At 37.3% G+C, this 26,912-nt stretch overlaps 2 protein-coding genes across 15 annotated transcripts; both read left to right on the top strand.

Annotated features, from left to right (window-relative positions):
* Positions 1–556: 556 nt before the first annotated feature.
* Positions 557–4,530, top strand: LOC112182016 (non-specific phospholipase C4). Its single transcript, XM_024320447.2, has 4 exons — positions 557–1,299; positions 2,390–2,799; positions 2,931–3,101; positions 4,046–4,530. Exons 1-4 carry the CDS (start codon positions 665–667, stop codon positions 4,378–4,380), a joined length of 1,551 nt encoding a protein of 516 aa, XP_024176215.1. The 5' UTR covers positions 557–664; the 3' UTR covers positions 4,381–4,530.
* A 10,268-nt stretch (positions 4,531–14,798) lies between these two features.
* LOC112196466 (putative acyl-activating enzyme 19) lies at positions 14,799–25,155 on the top strand. Of its 14 annotated transcripts, none has more exons than XR_005808559.1 (15): positions 14,799–15,634; positions 16,499–16,702; positions 17,550–18,269; positions 18,603–19,273; positions 19,660–19,735; positions 19,842–19,928; positions 20,321–20,364; positions 21,152–21,260; positions 21,559–21,618; positions 22,161–22,245; positions 22,382–22,446; positions 23,161–23,220; positions 23,868–24,094; positions 24,185–24,229; positions 24,657–24,753. XR_005808559.1 is itself a non-coding variant. In XM_024336818.2 (15 exons), exons 1-15 carry the CDS (start codon positions 14,825–14,827, stop codon positions 25,087–25,089), a joined length of 3,396 nt encoding a protein of 1,131 aa, XP_024192586.1. In that variant the 5' UTR covers positions 14,799–14,824; the 3' UTR covers positions 25,090–25,155. The 14 variants fall into 14 exon arrangements, 6 of the variants coding, with proteins under 6 accessions (XP_024192586.1, XP_040372717.1, XP_040372721.1 ...); XM_024336818.2 differs by lacking the exon at positions 23,868–24,094 and adding an exon at positions 24,843–25,155 and having other exon boundaries at positions 24,657–24,769; XR_005808558.1 differs by having other exon boundaries at positions 23,868–24,229; positions 24,657–24,760.
* The last annotated feature ends 1,757 nt before the right edge of the window (positions 25,156–26,912 follow it).

Below are 26,912 nucleotides of genomic sequence, written 5' to 3'. Positions count from 1 at the left end.
GTGTACTGCATGTCTGCAATGCTGGACACCGCGTCCAAACAATCAGTTTGTATGAAAACGTTGCCAACTTGTACAGCTGCCACCAAGTTGAGACCCTCTTTGATAGCTCTAAGTATGTCTAATCTTAATAGAGTGAAAAGACATCAAATATAACTTGCAATAATTAATTATAATTGCTCCCTGTTACCCTTCTTTGGCCACTCCAACCTCTTTCTTTTTTTTCTTTCTTCCTTAACGTACATTGTTACCCTAAAACTCATAGTTGACAATTATAACGATACACTTACTGCACTTTTTTTTTTTTTTAGAAAACTTGCACAGTGCACTTGTTGATCGACTATATTACACTGATACCATTGCCGTGGATGGATTTTGCACCGATCGACTGTTACACTGACACCATTGTAATAGTACTTAGGTCCTCAGTAACTTAATTCTACCATATAGGTTAGAATGGAGAAATAGTACCATATAATTATGAGGTAGTTAGATCGATGGTGAAAATATTTGTCCACAAGTCCAACCAAACCTTCCTGGTCGTCATCATCTCTGTCTATAAATTATCATCGTTATCAAATACAAAGCGTGAACTAAAATACCTTGCAGAACCAATTTCCCAATACCACAAAACCAAGCTCCACCATTACCACCACCACCAACAAAAATGGTTTCAGAGTCGAGCAGCAGTACAAGTAGCTGCCCCATCAAAACGGTGGTGGTTCTGGTGCAAGAGAACCGCTCCTTCGACCACATGCTCGGGTGGATGAAGTCCCTAAACCCTGACATCAACGGTGTCACCGGATCCGAGTCCAACCTCATTTCCACCTCCGACCCTAACTCCAAACGTGTCTTCTTCGGCGACAACTCCGCCTACGTCGACCCTGACCCTGGCCACGCCATCCAAGCTGTCTACGAGCAAGTCTTCGGCCAGCCATGGTCGGAGGCCTCGGTGTCCAATAACCTCGCCCCAACAATGGAGGGATTCGCTCAAAACGCTGAGACAACGCAGGCGGGGTTGGCCGAGACGGTGATGAACGGGTTCAAGCCGGAGAACATTCCAGTGTATAGGGAGCTGGTGAAAGAGTTTGCAGTGTGTGACAGGTGGTTTGCTTCTGTGCCGGCGTCGACGCAGCCGAACCGGCAGTACGTGCACTCGGCGACGTCGCATGGACTTTCCGGGACTGATACGAAGTTGCTGATTGAAGGGCTGCCGCAGAAGACAATATTTGAGTCCATGGAGGAGGCTGGCCATTCTTTTGGAATTTACTATCAGACCCCTCCTTCCACACTTTTGTACAGGTAATGTCGACCTAACCATATAAATTATAGTTCATCATTCACTTTGATCGGAATATTAAAGGCATATACTATTACTCCTTGACTTGATTAATTTATCTGTTAAAAGTATAATCTTTGATTCGTTAACTGTTCCTCTAACGAGCAGAAAATATTTAAAATGTATTGAAACTCTTCGGACACTTTCGGTTTCAAACTTTCAATCATGAGTTGCTTGAAACGATCCTAAAGAGAGATTTGAAAAACGAAATTAATATTGAATATTCATATGACATCATTTAAACAATATTTATCGTGTTTCAGCCGTACTTAATTACTCTGATATTTCGTGTCTAGTTTGAATTGTGTTGTTCGTGGGTTGGTGTCATGGAGTAGGTTAGGAGATCAACTAATGACCACCTAATAATTCCTCACAAATTATAATGGATGAGCCGTCCCTAGTATAGCATGCATGTGGATATTGCTTTCTATATTTTCTTCTCCTTGTCTGCAAATTACGGGTCAACTCTGCAATAATAGGAATCGTATTATTAGGACATTGCCATGTGAATAGCTGACCATTATTAAAGCCGTTAACAAAATTGACTGTCACAGCGAAGCTTTTCTTTATCTTAATATAGTTTGTTTTTAGCCCATAATCTATTTCTTATTAGTTGGAACTCAGAAGTAATTAACATAATGCTGAAACTTATTTTGATTTTTATCAATCACCTCTTTTCTTGTCCCCTAAAGAAGAATGACTATATTAATTACTGGTGGGGCGTCCATTATTAAAGTCATTATGCTTAATCATAATGATGCTTTATTTTTAAAGTATACGGTTGATTTTGTTTCTCTTTTCTTTTTCATTTGATTTGGTCTTATGTCCCTCTCCATGCAAGTTTTCAATTCTAATGCAATAAGTTAGGTATGGAGATGAGTCAGTTTAGCTGGGTTCAAAATTCCTTTAAAAAAAAAATTAATAATAAAAAAAAACAATAAAATAAAGTTTTTACCTGAAAAGCAATCCATCATTTCGCTCTAAGATGAAGACTTAAAAGTAGACACCAGTAATCATACCAACAAGTTCTTAAAATTGTAATTGACATTGCAGGAATCTAAGAAAGTTGAAGTACATCGATAACTTCCATCAGTTTGATCTACATTTCAAGAAGCACTGCGAGGAGGGCAAATTACCAAACTATACAGTTGTGGAACAAAGATTCTTCGATCTATTGTCCCTCCCTGCCAACGATGATCACCCGTCTCATGACGTCTCAGAGGGCCAGAAATTCGTAAAGCAAGTGTACGAAGCATTACGATCAAGTCCTCAGTGGAATGAAATGTTGTTCATAATTGTATACGACGAGCATGGCGGATTCTATGATCATGTTCCGACGCCTGTTAAAGATGTTCCTAGTCCTGATGACATCACCGGTCCTGCTCCCTACAACTTTAAATTCGATCGTCTTGGTGTTAGGGTTCCGGCCTTCCTAATTTCTCCCTGGATTGAGCGTGGAACCGGTAAATATATCCAAGTTAAACTATGTTGCTACGTAGTAATTAACTTCACTATGCTGTGACACTACATGTGGTATATATATATATATATATATAGCAACTTTGTTCTAACTGATTGAAAATGAAAAATGCAGTGTTGCATGGGCCTTCGGGGCCATATCCTTCATCAGAGTTTGAGCACTCCTCAATTGCAGCAACTGTTAAGAAGATTTTCAATCTAAAAGAGTTTCTTACAAAGCGTGATGCTTGGGCAGGAACCTTTGATGTTATTTTGACCAGAACAACTCCAAGAACTGATTGCCCAGGTGAACATTTATTTGAAACTTAATTTTGATGCCTGTTGAATCTTAATATCGACTATATGACATGCCAACATATAATTGGTGTTATATAAACAACACGTCACTGATTTTTTTCCCTCATCCAACGCTCGTGATATTTAAGATTTAGATCTCATAAACGGGGTTCTAAATTAACCTTAAGCACTATTATAGCAATATGATGGTTTTTAAAGTTAAAATATTGGATAAATCAATAGTTTAATGATAGAGTATTAAACATCGTCATGTGGTGTATCCGATATAAGAGAGATTTTTTTTTTAAATTTTTTTATTTTTAGGATCAAGATTATGGGTACATTATTTTACGCTTCTTTTTAGCTATTAGATTGAATTGTTTTCAATTGTCTTCATTAATTTCAAGTATGATGTGGCAAATGTACGTTGTGGAAATAATTTTATTTTCTCAAATTAATAAAAAATTAAATTAATATAATTTTATGAGGAAAATCAAAACTAAAAGATGAATATAAGTGGGATTTTTTTTTTTTGAGAAGTTAATCTATACTTTTTTCTAGAAGACAAGTGAGATGTTGTGAGTTTGACTCATGAAGTACCAATTGTTGTATTTCTCAGTTATTGATGTAAAAATAAATAAAAATAAAAAATGAACGTGTTTTTCTGGGAAAAATTTGAGGCCTTGCCTCTCTCCTTTCAGTACCATCTTCTCCATTTCCTTGGGTTAAATAATTAATTTTGAGAAAGCGGTTATGCCTCTTTTTCTTTTTCCGTGAGGAAGAAGATGACGGCATTTATCTTCTAATTTTGATTTGATTTCCTGTATAAAGATAAGATATTACAAGGTAAATGGTTGGAAAGTACGTAATTAAATCATCACTACCATTACTAGCTAATATGTCAGATTGCCAAGTAATTTAATTTATGCATACATTTTAATTTGCTTACTGCAGTTACTTTACCCGAGCCAATCAAACTACGAGAAGCTGGATCTAAAGACGATGCAAAGATCAGCGACTTTCAAGAAGAACTAGTGCAATTGGCTGCAACACTAAACGGAGATCACAGGAAGGATATATATCCCCACAAACTGGTTGAGAATATGATTGTTTCAGAGGCTCTCAAATATGTGGAAGGAGCATTTAAAATGTTTCAAGATGAATGTCAAAAAGCCCGGGAAAGTGGAACTGACGAATCTCAAATTATCGTCTGCGCAACCTCTCCTACGCCGCAATCATCAAAGTCATTTATTCATAAGATATTCTCTTGTTTGGTTTGTGATAACTGAGAATTACTCGATTAAATGTGTTTGGAATTAAGTAGCTTGATTGGAATTTGTTTTACACCTTGTTGATTTGCTTGTATAGTTTATTGTAGCTAATAATGTTACCCATAAGCATAAAAATAATTGTAATACTTTTTCTCTTATTTAAAACAATTGAAATGGACCTTCGTCAACCATTTAGAATGCATCCTGAGCTTGTTTGTCGGAAGCATAGAAAAATTTCTATAAGGCATATATGTATTGGCTCAATGATTTTTTAGCATATTATTCATTTTCATCATACTTGTAGGCTCAACGCCTTTTATTCATAATCCTTTGACTGCTTGAGGATAGACTTCACATCACACTCAATTAAATTAATCATAGAAAAAGAGATTAACAGAAGAGGGGGACCAAACTGAAACACCTCAAAACAACGAACAATGTAACAAAAAAGCTACTTAAAATTGAATATGAGGAAGATCCAAAATATATATATATATATATATATATATATATTAAAAGAATTTGGTTCCTAGTCAATCTGGGAGGTTCATCCCTACTCCCATATTATTATTTTTTATAGATTGACTCATTCAATGAGGGCGTAATACCTAAACCCTAAGCATCATTTGAAGCTTTACAATAGTCCTTGTAGAGCTCATTCTGTAAAAAAGCAAGAGTCTCATCTAATGACAAATCAATATCAGCTTCCCTGGCAGTCTTGGTTAATGGGCAATCATGTGGCTTCTTCACTTGCTCTAGGGGGGTTAGACAAGGGGATCCCCTCTCCCCAATCCTATTTTGTCTCGCGGAGGAAGTGTTGAGCCGTGGTTTGAGTAATCTGGTTGACAGAGGGCGTTTGGACAGATTGGCCTGCCCAGGTAACGTTACCCCTCCTTCACATGTACTGTTTGCGGATGATGTAATGATATTTATGCAGGCTAGCTCAAGGGGTATTCGAAGGTTGATGCGTTTCTTAAATGAGTATGCCCGCAACTCTGGTCAGGCAGTTAATAAAGCAAAATCTTCGGTGTTTCTTGGTCAATATGCACGCCCAAGAGAGGTTATAATTAAGCGTCTACTTGGATTTCGGGAAGGATCTTTGCCTTTCACTTATCTGGGAGTACCAGTTTTTCAAGGTCGTCCAAAGGCAATATATTTTAGAGCTATAGCCGACAAAGTCAAATGCAAGCTTTCTTCTTGGAAAGGACTACAGCTCTCTCAAGCAGCCAGACTGCAACTTATATCTGCAACAATCCAAAGTTTATTAGTTTACTGCTTTCAGGTGTATGAATGGCCAAGATCCTTGCTCCTTAAAGTCCAAAGCTGGACACGAAATTTCTTTTGGACTGGTGACCCGTTGAAAACAGGTTCAAATCTTATTGCTTGGTCACTTTGCTGCACTCCTAAAGACCAGGGAGGCCTAGGGTTGAAAAATCTATTCCACTTGAATAAATCTCTTTTATTAAAACGTGGTTGGGAGGTAGTGATGGGAGTCTCTCCTTCTGCTAGCTTTCTTCAAGCAAGGTTCTTGAGATCAGGCTTGCGTCCGTGCTCTTACTATAAAAAAACCTATGTTTGGACTGGATTGAAGAAACTATGGCCATCTATTCTTTCCAATGTGCGCTGGATAATTGGTGATGGTGAAAGTGTCTCCTTCTGGAAGGACAACTGGTTAGGCATTCCACTTAATACAATGTATGCTATTGAGCCGGAATTGGCTCCATTTCTCTAGGATCAAGTAAGTAAATTTATCTTTGATAAGCAGTGGGTTTTACCACCTCTCTTTTCCTCTACTTTCCCGGATGTGGCTAATCAAATTCTTGGTATTGAGTTTCCTATGGAGGCAATGTCAGATACGGCAATTTGGTCTAGTACTGCTTCAGGGTCATTGAATGCAAAAGAGGCTTATGCTTCTCTAGCTCCTCCTAGCGCGGTTGTAAACTGGGGTACACTAATATGGTATAAAGCTATTCAGCCCAGAAAGAGTCTGGTTGCATGGCAAGCTTTTCAAGGAAGATTTCAAACTGACAATTTTCTGCAAAAAATTGGTGTGCATCTCTGTTCTCAATGCTCTCTTTGCTTGAAAAGTTCTGAATCATCTGTTCACTTATTTATGGAATGTACTGTCATGCAAAAAGTTTGGGTTTGGCTTTTTGCTCTTTTCCGTTTTCCTCCCAGGCAAGTTATACACTTGGCAGATTTATTTGCCTCAGACCTCCTAAATAGCCTATCTGCAGCGTCAAAGCTTTTGTGGAGGATGGCAGTTTGTAATTTGCTTTGGTTAACTTGGACTGAGCGCAACAGCCTTAGGAATAGTTGCAGAACCTTTTGCATCGGACGCTTCTCCCAACGCTTTCTTCTCTGTCTGAAGGACTCTGCGCTGCTGGTTTTCAAAGCTTACCCACATTCTGTTAGTACCATTCCAATCTTCAACCTACTAGGCCTTTCACCACTATTGTGTAGAGCCCCTAGCTTCAAGCCTGTAACTTGGCAGCCGCCGCCTGACCACTGGTTAAAAGTGAATACTAATGGATCCTTTAGAGTCTCTAATATGGCTGGGTTTGGAGGGATTTTTCGTGATGCTGAGGGAAATTTTGTTGGGGCCTTTGCAGCAAGAGCTGAGGTTCCTAGTGCCATTGATGCAGAGATTTTGGCTGTCATTGAAGCTATTCAGGTAGCTTGGGTTCGTCGTTAGACCCATATATGGTTGGAGACGGACTCCACCCTAGTACTTACATATTTCAAAAACCCCAACCTTATTCCTTGGAGGCTCAGAACTCGTTGGTTTAATTGTGTACTCAAGTCTCGGCAAATGACTTTCCATATATCACACATCTTTAGGGAAGGGAACAAAGTAGCAGACAAGCTGGCTAATTATGGTGCTTTGCATGACGGAGCGGTATGGTGGATTGCCCTCTCGTCCATTATTACTTCTGAGTTTGGTCATGATTACTCTTCGCGTACTAGTTATCAGTTTTCTTAGTTACTTTGTTTGGGCTCTTGGTTTGAGCCCCAATTTTGTATTGCCTATTAATATTTGTCTTACTTATTACTTTGTTTGTATCGGATGCGGTCTTGGCCTAGTCCCCCGCCTCCTTTTGCTTTTGTTCTCTTTCTCTTGAGCTTGGTTTGGTTTGGTCCGCCAGCTCATTTGTAACCTTATTATTTTTCTTAATAAAATTTCGGGGTAGGACGTGGAGTTAGTCCTATTTCTGCTTCCTTAAAAAATATATATATATATATTATGACCAAAACTAGAAGTGGGCTAATCTGCCATACTATTTGCTTCCTTCTAAATATGTCGAATAACAATAACATCAAAAGCATGCAAATAAGCTTTACAATCATCAATAATTTGACTAGCCTAAAAGATATCTCCTCCTTGTTGGTTCAGAGCATTAACCATAATAGAGGAATCACTCTTCACTTCCACCTCTTTCCAACCTTCGTGAATAGCCAGTAACAACCAGCTCTAAAAGCCTCAACCTCGCAATGTAACGCGCTACTCACATGCGGCGATTCCCTAGACCACGCACCTTTGAAACTCTCAGCTTCATCCCTCAATACAAACCCAATTCCTCTAGAATCTACTCCACACCAAAATGCACCGTCAAGATTAATTTTGAGTCTCCCCCTTAGAGGAAAATCTCATTTTGCAACCTCCCTCTTTTTTCTACTCTTATTCTCTTTCAAAAGGTGGAGACGTTGATATGCAGTCATTAACTTCATTGACCATATAGCTGCACGCAAAAAAAAAAAAAAAATAAATAAAAGAAGAAGAAGGAGCTGACACATCCCACCAAGATGTCACGTGTACCAAATCACATACAGGGCCCTTCTAGTGAGAGATCCCTTTTTTGGGTCTTTTATAGAGATAGGCATTAGACCAACTTTTCGATCATATTTTTACATCTTAACCGTTCTTTTTTAAGTCCTAATGTATAGATCATTTCTGCAAATTTTCAGCCAATTTGGTGATCGTTAAGGCATCCAAAACTGCAATTTACCATTATAAACACGAACGGTTTCGGTCGACAAATTCGGTCCGTTCGTGTAAATTACAGTTTTCGATACCTTAACGATCGCCAATTTAGCTGAAAATTTTTAGAAGTGATTTATATATTAGGACCTAAAAACATAACGGTTAAGATGTAAAAATATGATCTAAAAGTTGGTCTAATGCCTATCCCTATAAAAGACCAAAAAAAGGGATCCCTTAGTGGAAGCCCTATATATATATGACAAAATACTGTTTACTCCCTATACTTATAGGGAGTCAACGTTTTAGTCCCTGACATTTCAATTTCACCTGAAAACTCCTTAAACTCTCAAATTTCACCCAATTGGTCCCTGTCGTCAATGATCCGTCAAAATCTCAGTTAAATTGCTGATGTGACATTTTTACACGCAGAAATGTCTATTATACCCTCACTTTTTATTATTTTTTTTGTTTTTTGTTTTTACCTCTTCCACCAGCTCTCTCTCTCCCTCTCTCTCTCTCTCCCTCTCCCCTTAACCATTGTCAACGACCACCCACCACCACCACCACCATCACAACCCTCATTCCTCTCGCATTTGAAATGTTCCACATCTTCCCATTTTCATTAATCATCTGCTGAGGTATCTGCTCTAGGAAATTAGAAAATGCAGAAGCTTCTTTCTCTGAAATTGGCCTCAAACCTCCCAAAAACCCTCTCAAGCTCAATCACCAATACCCATGAGCTATTTGATCCCAAAATTGAAAAATGCAGAGGCTTCTTTCTCTGAAATTGGCCTCAAACCTCCCAAAAACCCTCTCAAGCTCAATCACCAATACCCATGAGCTATTTGATCCCAAAATTGAAAAATGCAGAGGCTTCTTTCTCTGAAATCGGCCTCAAACCTTCCTAAAACCCTCTCAAGCTCAAACACCACCACAAGCTCTCCTCTTATCCACTTTCTTCACAAAATCTTCACTCTCACCAAACCACCACAAACGCAAACCCAAAATCACTTCTTTAGCTCCTTTCCCACACACCCACTTCACCATCTGCACAATCTCACTCACAAAGTTTATGGCTTTTACTCTAACCCATTTCCCAAACAGAAGTTTCAGTTCATCCCAACCTCTAATTCCCAGAGAGTGCTCGGCTCCAAGTTATCAAATCTAACCTTCTTTAATGCCACATTTTCCCAAAAATTAAGTCTCTAGCTTTATATGCATTGCTACAAGTCCCTTGCCCAATCTGAACAAAACATAAAAAGAAAGCACAAATTTTCAGATTCAAAAAAAAATTGAGCTAAAAATTTGAGATCTTTGAATCGAATTTGGCAACTCTAAGAACCTTAGAAAGCTTCTCGAAAGTGTTGGCCCTCCGCAGCATCCAACCCTGGATCGCGTCGCCGGCGACGGCCAGCCATGCTGGTTCACCTGAAACAGCTTCTCTATTCGGATTCCAAAAACAGCTGATATGTGGGCGGATCTGAGAAGGTATTGGAAATTGTGGAGGGGTTGTGGAGGGTGGTGGGGCTAAAGCGCCGGCGAGAGGAATGAGGGTTGTGATGGTGGTGGTGGGTGGCCGTTGACAATGGTTAAGGGAAGAGAGAGAGAGAGAGAGAGAGAGAGAGAGAGAGAACAAAAACTAAAAAAAAAGAGAGGAAAAAATAAATATAAAAGAAAAAAAAAGTAAGGGTATAATAGTCATTTCAGCGTGTAAAAAATGCAACGTCAGCAATTTAACTGAGATTTTGACGGATCATTGACGACAGGGACCAATTGGGTGAAATTTGAGAGTTTAAGGAGTTTTCAGGTGAAATTGAAATGTCAGGGACTGAAACGTTGACTCCCTATAAGTATAGGGAGTAAACAGTATTTTGTCCATATATATATATATATATATATATATATATATATATTGTTGAACTAAAGTCAGACATATGTCCAGTTGTATTTGTATGTGACTCAAAAATTTTGCATATTCTCATATAAATTGAATGAGTACCGATAATCTTTATCCATAATTGCAGGAAATTCTGAGAGTCTTATGGTGGAAGTTCATTGACATAATTGTAGGAACCTTCAAGTCCACAAGAATGATTTATTTTGTCTTTTTTTTTTTGGAAGAAGTAATTGATATCATCAGACTGCTCTTCATATATGTGTTCTTCTCAATGCTTTTGGGACTTCTATTTAATTGCATATATTGAAGTTTCAATATATATTTATGACTAATTGGAAAGATGAAGAATGGCAAAAAAAAAAAAAACGTGACATTCTTGGGCTGCTTCTTTAATAAAACTCTCAAATATCTTCTTTTTTTTGAAAAGCTCAAATATCTTCTTAATCCCATCAGAGAATACATACTCGATCCCCACAAATGACCTTGCCAACATGTTCATACTCATCAGATGTCACATGTGTAGCCTCAACTGATTCTCCAACAAATAAACTCACTCTTGCTGTATATTTAGCCAAATCCTTCAAATAACTGAAGTTTCCTAATTCTTTTATGATGCGCGATGCAATAAGCTCAAGTGTAAATGCAGACATCTATTAAGAATTATGGTACAATTGGCTTCTTGCTAATGTGAGAAACTGGAATTTTATCCCAGCAATTCTTAAATCATTTAATAAGATGCCAATAACTTTTCTTTGATATCAACGTCATCTTTCTTAGAGTATAACTTTTTAACGTACTTTTTACCAAACATGAAAGCATTTTAATTCACAATGCATTAGAAACCGTTTTTTTTTTTGTAAGTCACAACAGTCCCAAACTAGCCATAACAATAGGTATCAACTTATAATTCAAGTTGATAGAATAGGAACAACCATACTCCGAAGTGAGTCCATCTGACCTTTGCATGCAAACACAAGAAAATTACCACAGAAAATTTGGAGGATATGAGTTAGCAAAAATTAAGCAAACTGTAGAAGATTGGTCTATTGAATATGATGCCGTTCTTTCTCTTTAGATTGAGTTTGTTTAGATTTTTGTTAAACCTTTCTTAGCTCAAAGATTTTATCTCAATTTTATGACATTTGGAGTCGATATCTAGCATGTTAGCACAAGAATGGTAAAACACATAACTTTTTCTTATCAAACAGTCGTATTTGATGGAAGAGTTTAGTTTCTACTTCATTCTTCCTAAAATTTTTGGACTAAAATAAAAAAGGAAATAAAATGTGAATGAGAGGTTTAATAAGTAGGAGATGTCCCAAATATCAAATTTAAGGTCCAACTAGAACCACACTGATTTGATTGACTATTGGATTAAGAAGGTAGGGCTTGAGATGAGATTCTTCTTTGCTTGACTATTAGATTAGCAACTTATATTTGTTTTTGAACTGATTTGATTTTCCTAATTACCAGGGATATCTGGTATCAACAAGCTTGCACATCAACGTTAGAGGTATGTTATATAATTAAAAACAAACTTGATGGGCTGTGAAATGACAGTTTTTCTGTAACAAACGAGATGCAATGACAGCTCTACCATAAATCTGCAAACACAACATACTAGACTTAAAAATCTTGTTCACAATTCATTTCCAAGTCCTATGTCAATATTGTTATAACCAAAACTAATCGGTAGAGACAAAGCCAATAAGTGCCTTGTAGAGAAGGGGGCCTTGCTGAAGATCATGCCAATAAGTGCCTTGTAGAGAAGGGGGATGCTGCTATGGTTGGCCCTAAAGAGAGCCCCAAGGAGAGCCTTGTAGAGGAGTGGCTTGCCAAGGATGGGGCAGCTGTGGTTGGCCCCAAGGAGTCCCTTGTTGAGGAGTGGCTTGTCGAGGAAGGGGCTGCTGTGGTCGGCCCCAAGGAGAGCCTTGCAGATGAGTGGTTTGCTGAGGGAGGCTGGTGTGGTTGGTTTGCTGAGGGATGTCATGCTGAAGAGCACCTTGTAGAGAAGTAGCTTGTTGATTTGTCACTGGAGGAGGCAGTGCTATTTGTACAGTTACAACAGGGCATCCATCTTCTTTTTTCTCCATGCCCAGGTCTATATCTTCATCAATTAGGAATGTATATACGGTTAGAATAAAATCTGGGAACATGGTTTCCAGTTTTTCCACTAATTTTTGCATACTGTACTGTTCTTCTTTTACTGGTTCAGGAATTTTAGCAATCGCTTCTTCAATTGCAGTTTCAACATTGGCTTGGTTTTTTATAGCTACAGCTCTAGCCGCTGCAACAGCTTTGTCTTTTGCATAAACTGGAACCCTTTGTCTTACTTTGTTATGTTTATCAGAAAAATGAATAGGGTAAATTTTTCTGAGAAAATATAATACCAAGATAAACCTGCGTAAATGAGTTACCTCTTCATCCACATAATCATTTAGATGCTGCAGTAAATTCTTGAAGTAATGCAGCACTCCTGCACGTCTGTGTATTCATTTTTATAATTAACATAAACACTCTTATAGTGCCCTTTGTCTTTAATTTTGTTCTCTATGTTAATGTGTTTCAAAATCTTCCCCATATATCTGCATCTTTCTTTGCCTCTAGTGCAATTTGCACATATGCCTGATATATCAGCAAACATTTTTCTGCTGAAGTTAGTAGAGATGGGTGGTAATGAAGTTTCTGCAGCTGTTTCCTGCATGCATATAAGTGAGTAATGAGAACAAAACAAAATTTGCAATAGTTCTTTGCGTATTTTCACAACTTAGTAATTAATTTTTGTTTCTCCTACAGTTCTATATACTCAGCAAGTGTTTTTTTGTTTCTCCTTGGAACTTTGTGGTTTGGAAATGGATGCGGCCATTTCTCCGGATAGATTAAGATGTGTTCTCTTAATGTTAACTGGTAATTTGGGGGAAAGAATTAATTTTGGGATAAGCATTTCAGCAGTAGTTGAAAATAAATATGAAAAATTAGGGAATTTGTAAACTTTTGATCCTGCATTTTCTTTCTCAGTTGCCGAGACCTTGAGTTTTGTGAAGTTTTGCGTGTTTTCACAACTTAGTAATTGATTTTTGTTTCTCACACAGTTCTATATACTCAATTTGTATTTCTGTTACTATGTTCTACATCAAATGTCTAATTCAAATAATATCTGCTATGAAATAAGAAAATTAAAATCTAATTCAAACAAATATCTCCTAAATTAAGAAAGATAACATCTAATTAAAACAAAATACCTATGAAGTTGTTGGACAGTCCTTGAAACCTTGTTGTTTGGAAATGGATGTGGCCGTTTCTCTGGATGGATTAAGATGTGTTCTATTAATGTTAACTGGTAATTTAGGGGAAATAACTAATTTTGGGATAAACATTTTAGCAATAATTGTGAGCTTATAAATAGGACCTTAGAGGCATAGCTTTAGGTGTGGATCAATTGAAAATTCTGATAATTTGAGAGATTATGAGAGTTGCAAGCTTTGAGAGATTGGGTGTATTTGGGAATTCACTATTGAGAATTTGGGTTGTGAGGAGAGAGGTTATTTGAGTGGAAAAACCAAAACGTTCTTCAAAAGTTTGTAATTTTTTTCTCGTTTAGTGCATCCACCATCATCATCATCCGGGGATGTAGGTCAACTGTTTGACCTAACCTTGACAACAATCTTGTGTTTGCTTGCATAGTTTGTGATTGCTGTCTTCATTCGGTTTCAGTGTTAGGCTAGGGAATTCGAAAGGTGACCCGAATTTCCTAACAAAGCTCTGCGGACTTTTGCGCATCGTAGAACTCCTCCACTTGTTTCAATCGACTTATGTGGTCTGACATTTGAGTGGGGTGAACTGAAATAGAAAGGGAATGATGAAATTACAAAGAAGATGAAACACAGGAAGAGGAGGAGATCTATGCGAAAGAACAGTACTGCTTAGATTTCTCAAACATATCTTTCTATGTCATGTAACATTGTTGATGCGTTCATCCATATCATGCAGAATTGATGTGTTGATGAATATTTCCATCAATTGTTATATTTACTTGTTCATCCATATCAATTGTTTATTTATTTTTATATTTTTTATTTTTTAAGTCACAACAGTCCCAAATTAGCCATAACAATATGTATCAGCTTGTACTTCAAGTTGATAGAATATGAACAATCATACTACGAAGTGAGTCTATCTGACCTCTGCATGCAAACATGAGAAAATTGCCACAGAAAATTTGGAGGATATGTGTTGGCAAAAATTAAATTTGTTTATGAAACGAGTTAAACATGTTACATTGATAACTACTTAGTTGAGATTGGATTTGAGAAGCCTCTACGCTTGTTTAACTAAAACTATGTGACACTTGAGCTTGAATACAACAAAAATCACATTTATCGCCAGAATCGACACGTTTCCTGACTCTCTTCGTGAGTCAAATGTTCTGAAATTTTATTTTCTTACAGTTAATTCAAGCGGTGAGGCTTGAGAAAAAAAAAAAAAATTCCTGAAAAATAATAAAGAATTTCACCGCAAAAGTAGAAACTAGAAAATATAAAAAGGACTTCTCAAAACTGAGAGCAGCTCAGTGAGAGAGAGAGATGAGAAGCCATGAAGGTTCTGTACTCCACCACTTCTCCAAAGCAGCGTCTCAAAACCTCAACAAAATCGCAGTCATACACGCCTCTGGTGACCGCCGCCGTAGCCGCACCTCCGTCACCGTCCAAACCCTCTACGACGGCGACCGCTTCTTCACGTACGCAGAGTTAATCTCCGCCGTCGATTCCCTCGCTTCGCAGCTCCGTCGCAATAACCTTAATTCAGCTTCATCAGAGCTCAGACCGAGAATTCTCGGCATATATATGCCGCCGTCTGTGGAATACATAGTCTCCGTGCTCTCGATTTTGAGGTGCGGCGAGGCGTTTCTGCCTCTGGACCCGTCCTGGCCAAAACAGAGGCTGCTCTCCGTCGTTGCTTCGGCCAATGTCGACCTAATTATCACCTGCACGACGCCGTTTGGTTACGAATTGGACTCCAATTGGCTGGAAAAGAATATCAATCGTAGCTTTCTGCGGTTTTCCATGGGTGGTGGAGAGTGTGTGACAGAGAGTGATGGAGAGCAGCGTAAGAGTGAGAAAGAGAGGCTGTTCTGTTATGTAATGTACACTTCGGGCTCGATGGGGAAGCCGAAAGGTGTCTGTGGAACTGAACAAGGTCTTTGGAATCGGTTTCGGTGGATGCAAGAATTGTATCCATTGAATGGAGAGGAGGTTTTGTTGTTCAAGACAGCAATAAGCTTTGTTGATCATTTGCAAGAATTTCTTAGTGCTATTCTTACTGGTTCTACTTTGGTCATACCTCCTTTCAATCAACTTAAACAGAATGTGTTCTCCGTTCTCGATTTTCTACAGGTACATGACCCTTGCTTATTGTTTGTTTAGCTTTCTCGAAATTGGATTATATTCTTGAACTAGGATTGGAACTTTATTAAAAGACTACATTTCATGAAGGTAAGTGGCTAGCAATGACTCATTAATATAATTAGGGGTAATTTTTCTTGTGGTATTGACATGTGAAATTTTATTGTTTTGGGAGGGATTATGGGAAAACACATCTCTTGGATTCATAGCAGGCGCATATGGGTTGAAATTGCTTGATTAGTTTGATTAGGGAAAACAAAAGTATTCGGGAAGAAAACAGAAATAGGAAACCGTCCCTTTGAAAATTTATGGCTCGCATCCTTTTCCGCTGTGAGATTCAAGCCATATTTGCTTCTAGTTGCTCACAGACTTTTGGCTCATATTCTGGTTTTAATATTCTATACTCTGATAACAATCAAAAGAATGTGCAGTGAAGGCTATATTTAGTGCAAAGTACTAATTTTGAATTGCAGAACCAAAAGTATCTCGTTTGACCCAAACATATATTATTTTGAACTTTGCTTGTAGTTCCTGTACTAGGTCTTACTGTAGTAATATCCATGCTACAATCTGTAATAGCTTCCATCGTATTGAGCATGTGGAACTGATTTACTCAGACCTTTATGATAAGCATTTCATTAATGCTCATAAAACTAAGTTTTCCTTTAAAATGTTCATTACTTGTCTAAGGAAATAGCTCTTACATTTTTGATTATGCCAAAAGCTGATTATGCAAACCTTTGACTCTATGAACAAATTTCTTATGCTGAAAACTTATCTTAGTACATGACACGTATCTTACGTTCTTTTTAGCTATTTATTTATTTACTTATTCAGTTGGGAGTTTTCTTGTAGGCTTATTCTATCAATAGACTTACTGCTGTTCCATCACTGATGAGAGTAATCCTTCCAGCTTTGCAAGGTCGAGACTACCAGCAGCTTCTAAGTTCACTGAATTTGTTAGTGCTAAGCGGTGAAGTTTTGCCTTTATCCTTGTGGGATATGCTGTCAAAGAGATTACCAAGGACCTCTATTTTGAATCTGTATGGGAGCACGGAGGTAAAAATTTAGCACTTCCCTTGGATTGAACTCTTTTCTTTTGATTAGCTTAGATCTCCAACAGAGTAGATCAAGTCATACTCTGGTTGGATGCATATGAAGTGACTTGCTTTCCTTTTTAACTCATTTTCCTTCTTTTACTGATTTATCTGCTCCATTTTTCTTGTGTTGAATTATAATGCTAATCTTGATATGCATTGGAGTAGGAAGACTGGAAGAGTATTTGATTCTGTCTGCTAAAACATACAAATGTACGTATTTTTTTCTTTTGATACCCAGAAATTCCCCAAACCCACTTTGGAGACTGGGCTCCAAACTGGGGCCACCTGCTGGATCCTACAATATTTAGGAGACCAGAAACTTTAGCAAATAGCTAGGTAGATATTGTGAGGGGGTCCAAAGCAAAGTGTGGGCCTGGCCTAATAGTTCCCACTAACATCTTGTTGGTGCACGCCGAGAATTATGACCACGAACTAGTTTTGGAATTTATGTGCTTTTATTTATAGGTCAGACTTAATAACCATCGAAATTTAGGATCATTTTGTTTGTGAATATCATCTCTTATATCCCTGGATGTTCTGGCTCTAATCTGTATAAAAATGCATTCAAATTTTATAAAGGCTTTGATATATACTATATATTTTTGAATTATGTAAAGCCTTCAGACCAAAAAAAGAAAAAAAATATGTAAAGCCTGTGTTAGCATGACTGAGAAAGATGCTATTATTCATTTCATTATCAATATCAGTTGGAGTGGTTTTACTTATGAAATCTCAACTACTTCTCTGGCATTCCAATGTTAATGGTAAATATGTCAGTTGCTGACACGAAAATTGTTATATTCAAGGTGTCAGGTGATTGTACATATTTTGACTGCAAGAGGTTGCCAATGATTTTGGAGACAGAGACGCTAACAAGTGTTCCAATTGGTATACCTATAGCTGGTTGTGATGTTGTGCTTGTTAATGATGATGATGTACTCAATGAAGGAGAAATTTTTGTTGCTGGTCTCTGCAATGCTTCTGGATACTATTCTGATTCTACTTTTGCTCCTTTGAACACTGTAAAATTACCTCCAGATTCTGTTTGTTCCAGTTCTGTAAATGGACACGAAAGTCAATCATATTTTCAAACTGGTGATTTCGCCAAACAACTTCATAGCGGTGACTTGGTTTTCTTGGGAAGGAAGGACCGCACTATTAAGCTCAATGGGCAGCGTATTGCTTTAGACGAAATTGAACATACATTGGTGGAACATCCAGATGTAACTGATGCTGCTGTTGTTTTTCGTAATGGTCAAGGGGAACTTATGCAACTTGTAGCATTTATAATGTTAAAGGAGGGAAGACCTGATGAAATATTCAGATCTTCCATCAAAAGTTGGATGGTTGACAAACTTCCACTGGCAATGATTCCTGGCCACTTTGTTATAATGGAATCATTTCCTGTGTCTACTAGTGGAAAAGTTGACTATGCTTTGTTAGCAGATTCAGTATTTCTGGCAAAACATATCCAAGATGAGCTTGGTCATATTGGGAGAAGCAATCTACTGCAAGTAATTAAAAAGGTTTTCCCTTTAGTCCTCCTAGTATAATAAACCTTTTATTCATTCCTATTGATGTCATATAGAGGATGTTGTAGGCATTATGGCCTGTGCATTTTGCTCCAAATTTCTGGATCATAATTGTTTCCAGTAGTATTTAAAAGCAACAACATATCAAATTGTGATAGGAAAGTGGACATTTCCTAATTCTCTCTCTCTCTCTCTCTCTCTCGAAATTCTAAAAATTCCTGTGTTATGTGTATCATTATAGCATGACAATTAAGCTGTTATTTTTTAGATAATGATAATATTTTGTTTTCTCAACTAAGATTATTTCCTTTCGCAATTTTCTGTCAGGCCTTTAGTCGTGTTTTAATAATGGCTGAAGAGGTTTCCGATGATGATGATTTCTTTATGATTGGTGGAGATTCTATTGCTGCTGCACATCTTGCTAACAATATAGGAGTTGATATGAGATTGATATATAGCTTTCCAACTCCATCTAAGCTTTCTATGGCTCTTCTAGAGAGAAAAGAACCATTCAGTATGAAAGTTGAAGTGGATTCTGAATCCGAGATGAATCAGGAAAGGGGAAAGAACATGTTTCATGTCCTCTATGACACTCCTAGTGCTGTTAATCTTGAACAGTTGAAAACTCTGCCTAGAAGGAATGAAAATAAAGCAGTTATGTCTAAACGCTTGAAAGCCGATTCAAGTATAAATGTTGCTTCAGGGAGTACTAGTCCAGCAGATGGGTATCCATGGAGTTCTATGCAAAAATGCATGACATGTTCTTTCAGCAGGTGCAACAAAGTTGTGTATGAGGGCAGTTCCAGGGTGAATGATGTTTGTCAAGCGGCTAGTTCTGTGGTTGTCCCAAAAAGTCTAAAAGTGCATTTGGAAGAATTGTGGAAAGTTGACATGGGATCCTGCGTTGACGCATCACCACTTATTGTTTGTAAAGGCCAGGATATCTACTTATTTATTGGATCACACTCACAAAAGTTTGCGTGTGTTAATGCCAGAAGGTAAGAACTCTCCTGTAGTAGTCACATTTTGGGCTACAATCCTTTGCAATTTCCACAGCATTTTATTGCTTTACCGCATGATAGATGTCATATGGAATTTTTGAGTGGTCATTCTCATCCTTATGGTGCGCATCTCTGTTGGAGCTTCTGACATTCTGGATTCTTGATATTCCCTATGAGTGACAGTAGTTGTATCCCCTTTATGCAAGACTGGACATTTGGCCCTTAATATACTAACATATTGATTCTTTCCAGCACTTATAGCAATTTAGGTGTTCATGTAGAAATATAATTTCATTTTGACCAAGAATGTTTCTGCAAATCTTCACCATTCCGCATGAGATATTTATTTATTTAGAAGTGTACTATTATATAATTTTCTCCAGTGGTTCCATCCAGTGGGAGTTACAACTTGAAGGACGTGTAGAATGTTCGGCAGCAATTCTTGGTGACTTTACTCAGGTTGTCCTCGGCATAACACTGTCTGCTGTGCATTGAACTTCATATGTTGTTTGCAAATTAGCACCGTAGGGCATTTCAATCTTTCTCATTTAGGTTACCGCTTCAGGTTGTAGTTGGATGCTACAAAGGGAAGATATATTTCCTGGATTCTTTGAATGGTAACATATGCTGGACTTTCCAAACATCTGGTGAGGTATGCTTGCTCTAAAGCTTTTTTTTTTTTTTTTTGTTATTATATATCTTCTTTTTTGCTTTACCTTTTCATTTGCATGAACATTGATTTCATTTATTTTTCCACTGCACACATATATGCTACTTTATTTATTTATTTATATTTTGATCATTTGCATTGTGCTCTACATTATATGTAGAATCATTCTGTTGCCTGATATTTTTCATGTTTTGCCAACTGTGGATCTGGACTAGATATGCTTACAGCATTCAATGAATAAATTGTCCAGATTGATTTGGCAAGAGGAATATATATGTGCTCACGCACTCATACACACTGTTTGAGAAAGCCTTATATCATTTATTATTATTATTTTTATTTGCTCTTATGGTTGATGCATTTATATCATGAAGGTAAAGTCACAGCCGATTATAGACAGTCAAAGACAATTGATCTGGTAATGTTTTGAACCTGCCTCTTGCATTTTTCTTCAAATGAGAAAAGCATTGTTTCACTTGTAGTGCTAATTGTTCAGAGGATAGTTTATTTCCTGCTTTTCTTCGTATTTCTTCCATAAATTCTATGTATTTTGGACTAGAAATAACTATATCTGTAAACAACCAGTGCGATATAAAAGAATGGAAATCAGGAACTAGTCATCTGACACTAAGAATGTGATTCCCCTTCAACTTATGTAGCATAAATATTTGTTTGCTTTGGTTTTAATGTTCTTCAAATTAATTAAAAAAAGTGCTCACATGCCCAAGTTAATTGTTCATCCCCAGCATTTATGGTCCTGTATTTTCCAGTAGAAAGCTTTTCTATAGCATCTAAACCATGCCACAGGTGTAAAGGGAAGTTGGCATAAAAAAATAAAGGGAAATAGTTTTAGGTACTGCCAGCTTGCCTGTTGGTACTGATGCATCTGTTGTGATTGGTTTTTATATTTCAGTAATTGAGTTTATGACATCAATCATAAAAGTAGAATCCCTTACGAGTTATGTTACTAGAATAAAGTTAGTAATTCTTAGGTAATGAACTTGTATATTAGGACGGAGGATGAAACGCTATTTGTGATGCAATCAAAAGAAGAAGAGCTTGTTGGTGTAATCTTTGTATTCTTAAGTGTTTCAACAATTTTCAACAATAAGCAATTTCTCTCAATTGTTCCATTTACATACTGTGATTTTCTCTTTTGTTGGAAAAGGAAACAAATAGACTGATTTGTGACAAATTTTCTGCAGGTGTGGGTCATATGACCGTAACTTGTATGCGCTAGATTATAAAAATCATTGCTGTGTTTATCAGCTTCCATGTGGTGGGAGTATCTGTGGGTCTCCTGCAATAGATGAGGTGAGTTGTCAAAACATTTTTATGATACAGTAAGTTGAATGTATTCTGTTTTCTTTCTGTTGAGTTAGGGTCTGGTTGTGGTCGACTCCTTGTCCATCGTTGGTTTTATCAAAAGCCTGTGTTTCTCTCATTGTGGTCTACTCTTTTCCACTATAAGTTTTTGTTTCAATAAATTTCTTTCTTTCTTCAAAAAAGTATATTGAGATGCTTTATTGGTCTACTGCTTTCCACTCCATATAAGTGCTTCTCTCAGTAAACTTTAGAGATCACTCACATGTTATATCTTTACTAATTGCAGATGAATAATATACTTTATGTGGCTTCTACTGGAGGCCAAATGACAGCCATTTCAGTAACGGTATAAAAACTGCAAGTGCTATTATTTAGTATGTTTATATATTTTTCAAAGGTGAGGCTCGTCTTTGTAAGAGGATTTAAAAATCAGCTCAATCACAGGGAAACTTTAAGGAAGAAATTGTATTTGCATACCTATAAATCCAGTAAATGCAGTTACTATTAGCCCTGAATAACCGTGACATCTTATTCAATAGTCCTGTCACAAGTAAAACTACCTGCATCAATAGTAATTGGTGCCACTACCTTAACCGAATTTCATACCCAGCTCTAGAATTTTTTTGCTCATGTAAGATACTTGGTTGCTAATTCCACGCTATTAAGTCACAATTTATTTTTATTTGTTCTTGGAGTTCATCCCATTCTGACTCAATTGAACCATTACTGATTCTCATATTCCCCTTACACCTTTTAGCTTGTATATTTCATGCACTGTCTTTGTCCGTGAACTTATTATGTCCCATGTTTTGTTTCTGAAAAGAAAAGTAATTTTTCAATTTGTTCAAGTTATTTGATGATTTAAGGAATTTGTTTTTACAAATGCAGGCATTCCCATTTTCTATTATGTGGGTGCATGAATTAGAAGTGCCAGTATTTGGGTCTCTTGCCATCAATTCTCTGAATGGAAATAGTATGTAAGGTTCAATTGACTGTTTGGCTATGTGTTCATCCTTTGTGATATGTGAAAGTTTATTATGACAATACTTGCATGAAGATTGCGTATTGTTATTATTTTTCTTAATATTCTTCTGGTTTTTCTTATACAGTTATATGTTGCTTGGTGGATGGGCATGTTCTTGCATTTAATACAAGTGGATCTATTATTTGGAGGGTACATTTTTATATTGCTTTTGTTTAATATTTATTATCTTACGTTTCAAACATATATTTGCTTTTGCCATCTAAATGCATCCTTATTCTGGAGCTTAGTTGAGAATAAAAAGACTGTTTCCTATAAGTTTGTTAAGATAAATGAAAATAACGGAACAGAAGATTCCGCCTCTCCTCTTTCTCTTTCCTACCAGGACTGATAACCTTCTAAGTAATCAGCAGAACCAAGTTATCAGTTTAGCAATTTATTGTCTTATTTAGCTGTTTTCTTTAGAATCATGTGGCCTTGATATAAAATTAACTTATTATGAGCAATATTTATTGCCTGTATTTTCAAACCCATACTTTTCATGTATGGATTATAACCATATGGAGCACACTTACAAAGTTCCCGTCTTCTTATAAATGGCTGAAGTTTCAGATGTATTTTCAAAATGAATCAAGAGTTACAGAATCAGATCGCTGATAAGATTAATTACTACTCAATTGTGTATATTTCAAACACCTTAGGATTGAGTAAGTACAATATTGAGTTTTCTGCTCACTGAAAAGTGTGTTTATGCACATTCTCAATCCAATACGCCCTGTTGAAGTTCTCTTACAGAAAAGATCAATGATAAGGATGTAGTTCTTTCCTATATGCGCTTTAATCCTCTAAGATTAATGTTGTGCTCCATTAACAATTCCTGAATCCTTTTTCTAACTGATGAAACAGTATAGAACTGCTGGGCCTGTATTTGCTGGAGCCTGCATATCTTCTGCTCTTCCCTTTCAGGTATATTCACTAGACTTTGGTTACATGCATGTTCCCTTTCACAGATACATGCATGCATACATATATATGATAGAATGCGGAGCTTTTCCCATTTTGGAATATAAAGCCTTGCTTAAAACATATAATGTCTTAGCCAATCCACCATAATCAATTGATTTTCTATTGGATGCCTATATTTCTTATCAATGGTATAAGAGGAGATTAACCCACGCGATATGTTAGGCTGGCTGGCTACATATGTTCTGCATTTAAGCTATCCTTATATTTGGCTCAAGTCACATCACACTTGAGGCAGTGTCTGAGAGTCTCCGGTTCTGTAGGCGTCCCCGGGGGACCAGCATGATGAGCTGTCTGTATGGACTGCTTAAAAAAATTTAAGCCTTGTGTAGAGCTTAAAAGGTCTTGGGCCTGCCATCCATTGCCAATTGGTTTTGCATTGGATGCCTAGACTTTTAACACTATATATATAATTTTATATTGATACTTGATGGTATGGGGTTAACGATTTTTTTTTTTACCTTTCAAGTTGGAATATAGTGGTAGTATTCTTAATTGATAAAAAAGTTGTCATTACCTGAGTCTGCTAACTTTCAAATTTCTGGTCCATAACTTTTGTGGGAAGCTATTCTTACGTATCCGTATTTCAGAGGCACATGATTTTCAAACGTCAAGAAGTTGGTAATTCCAGGAATTTGTGAGTTTGACTGGAATTAGTATGAGAGCATGGCTCAAACCAAATTACAACACTAATAATTTGTTGCCAATGTTTCTAATGAAAAAGAAAAGAGAAAATAAATTGAGATGAGAAAACCTTAGAAGCTGAGGTTCTGTTCAAATTGCTTGATAATCATAAAGTTGGACTTGTCCTGAAACTGTAAGTATGTCACCCCCTAATTTTGGACATTCTATCCTGCAACCCCTTTCACATTGTATAAACTTATCTTGTTTTGTTTATGATTCACAGCTACTTGTCTGTTCCAGAGATGGAAACATCTATTCACTCGAACTCGTAAGTTCCGGTACCTCTTCTTAATTTGTAATCTGTAATGTTTATATTTGTATAAATTTTCTTCATGACAAATCATGTTTATTTTCTTTGTTTGTTTGCCAATAGAACAATAGGATCAAAAGGTAATGTGTTCATTTCTGTTATCTTTTAATAGGATCTGATAGACATATGGGTATTGCATCCACTTTTCTGGATTTGCAAAACTTAATGGTGATCTCTCTTCCAATAAAACTTGAGCAACCATTGTCTATAAATGTTTAGGCTTGGGTTCAATTTTATATTATATTCAGACATTTTGCAAAATGACACTGATTGCTTGATCATTGAATTGCAATTGTGTTCCCTAAAATATTGTAAAAGATGGTGTTTCGTTTATTCATATTCAGTGTATTACATAGCACATTGACCACTGCTATGTTCACTCCAGGAATCGGGAGGTTTACTCTGGGAATACAATGTTAAGGATCCAATTACTTCATCTGCCTATGTCGATGAGCACCTGAGCTTGGTGTCTGATCAGTCTAACTTTCCCGACCGCAGGTAAAGAAGTACAGAGCTAACAAAAACTGAATTTCTATATGATCACTTACATATTAATCCAAAACTTTTCCAGGGTGGTTTGTGTATGTTCCAGCTCCGGAAGCATGCTTCTGATTCAGGTTAATTTGGATGCCACCGAAGGTGCAAGTCCAGTGAATTTCATTGTTGAGGAATTTGCAAGGTTGGAACTCCCAGGAGATGTATTCTCTTCCCCTGTAATGATTGGTGGCAGAATTTTCGTTGGTTGTAGGGATGATTATGTGCACTGCATTGCTGTTAAGCCCCAGGTCTCAACAGGAACAATGAGTTGTTCTGTATAGATGATTTTTGTTGTAAATTATATTGCATTTTAGGCATGAATGCACGTGTGCATTTGAAGGTTGTGACTTGTGATTTAAATCACTCATAGTTGAAGCATGGGTGTGCAGAGTCCTAGAAGATGGTTTCCATATGAGGCTATATCAAGCCAAATTCAACATGGCATAAGCATTAATTAAGTCCCATATTACTAAGATGGAGGGAGGGAGGGAGAGATGACAAGCATATCCAAGTATTTTATAGAACCATACCATGGGAAGAAGGCAGCGCATTTCTAGGTACATGTATATAAAATGCAGTCAACTCCAGCCGTACTACACACTAAATAATATGAAAATCAAACCAGTTCTTGTATGGCGGAGCGGGCAAACAGTTTTACACTACGAACTACTACTACAGCCCTATACAGGCAGCCGGCAGTAGCCACGCCAGTATATAATCCATCTATCTATAAATCCAACCCTTCTATTATATAATATAGCGGAAAGGTTGAATGTGGCTCGACTGCTCAAGTCAGTGAGGCGTCCTCAATTAATGTTGGTAGGGCAGTACAAGGCCTTCTCCTCCAGCACTAATGTCTCGTTACCATTTACAGCTCCGGACTCTCCAGCTGGGTTGGAATTATGCGCAGTCTCAGGTCGAAATACCCCATTTCGAGGGTTTGGAGTCTAGTACTTCTCAGGTTGAGTAGGGATCACAGTGGACAAAGCTGGGGCAAATTTGTTCATCAGGGTTCTTATCGTACACTGAAGTGTGAGCAGCCCTCCTGGATATACATAATGCATGCTGAGTTGAGATCATTATTAACATAACCACAAATCCTAACATGTAACTGTACTTATACTATGGTAGAGAAACTGAAATACCAACTCCAGTATTCGGTATTGTTGTTGCAAGGTTTTGCCGATAAAAATAACATTCATTAGGTTTGCTATTCTGACTAGTTGGTATCACTCCCTACATCTCATTACTCAATCATTTACTAAACTTTCTTTTATCACAAATTAAAATCAAATCACTAAGCGAACCACCACAGGTGGTCGAGTTGGTAAGAGCCTCCAGATGTGGAACCCCCCATACCCGGGTTCGAATCCCGCCGACGCTTATTGGAGTTAAATCCCAATATATTCTTGGTGGCCAGGGGGGAGGAAGCGTTCTGACAAGATCCCCCGAGCACGGATTAGTCTCTGGGCCTAGGAAGCCTTTGAGGACACTGTGTGATTGAACAATCAAAAAAAAAAAAATTTAAATCACTAAGCGAATACAAGATGGATTAAGAATCAGACCAAAATGAGATGTCAAGTGCTGTTCCTTACCAATTAAAAACAAAAGAAAAAAAAGATAATATGGGATACATGTAAAGCATTAAGGAAGATACAAACATAACTTGAAACAAAGTCTAGCCAACCGTGTATGAGAAATACAAAGAGTATGCCATACCTTCCCATCAACCATGTGTAAATCAAATCATAACAGTATATGTGTATATGCATGCTTGTACTCTACTTAAGAACACAAACATACCTGGAGCTGCAGCCATGGTGGAAGATGACAAAATTGGTCTTCCTGATTTGATGCACTTGGTTAATTCTCCTCTGAGCTATCCTTGTGAGAGTTCTCTAATGGGCAGAGCAATGTATTCTCAGATGCAGGTAATGATAGCTAGAGCAGGGACCAAGTGGTTCCTTATATAGGCCAACAAGTCTAGGTACCTTCCCATAAAGGTTTCCTATACCGATTAGCAATAGGAACAACATTCCTGATTCATGTACATAACCTAATGCAGTGAGGTATGATCAATTATGTATGTTCCCCCAATAAACTG

Source organism: Rosa chinensis, chromosome 1 (assembly GCF_002994745.2).
Source record: "Rosa chinensis cultivar Old Blush chromosome 1, RchiOBHm-V2, whole genome shotgun sequence".
Taxonomy (NCBI): Eukaryota; Viridiplantae; Streptophyta; class Magnoliopsida; order Rosales; family Rosaceae; genus Rosa; species Rosa chinensis.
The sequence above is the reverse complement of the archived record's forward strand: the minus strand, read 5'-3'. Positions and strand labels throughout refer to the sequence as shown.

Bases quoted from the DNA above. Each gene is read 5' to 3' on its own strand.
- LOC112182016 (XM_024320447.2), top strand. From the start codon at position 665: ATGGTTTCAGAGTCGAGCAGCAGTACAAGTAGCTGCCCCATCAAAACG. The intron at 2,800-2,930 runs GTAAATATATCC...TGAAAAATGCAG, and splicing joins CTGGATTGAGCGTGGAACCG to TGTTGCATGGGCCTTCGGGG. The intron at 3,102-4,045 runs GTGAACATTTAT...TGCTTACTGCAG, and splicing joins TCCAAGAACTGATTGCCCAG to TTACTTTACCCGAGCCAATC.
- LOC112196466 (XM_024336818.2), top strand. From the start codon at position 14,825: ATGAGAAGCCATGAAGGTTCTGTACTCCACCACTTCTCCAAAGCAGCG. The intron at 22,447-23,160 runs GTACATTTTTAT...CTGATGAAACAG, and splicing joins GTGGATCTATTATTTGGAGG to TATAGAACTGCTGGGCCTGT. The intron at 24,770-24,842 runs GTAAAGAAGTAC...AAACTTTTCCAG, and splicing joins TCTAACTTTCCCGACCGCAG to GGTGGTTTGTGTATGTTCCA.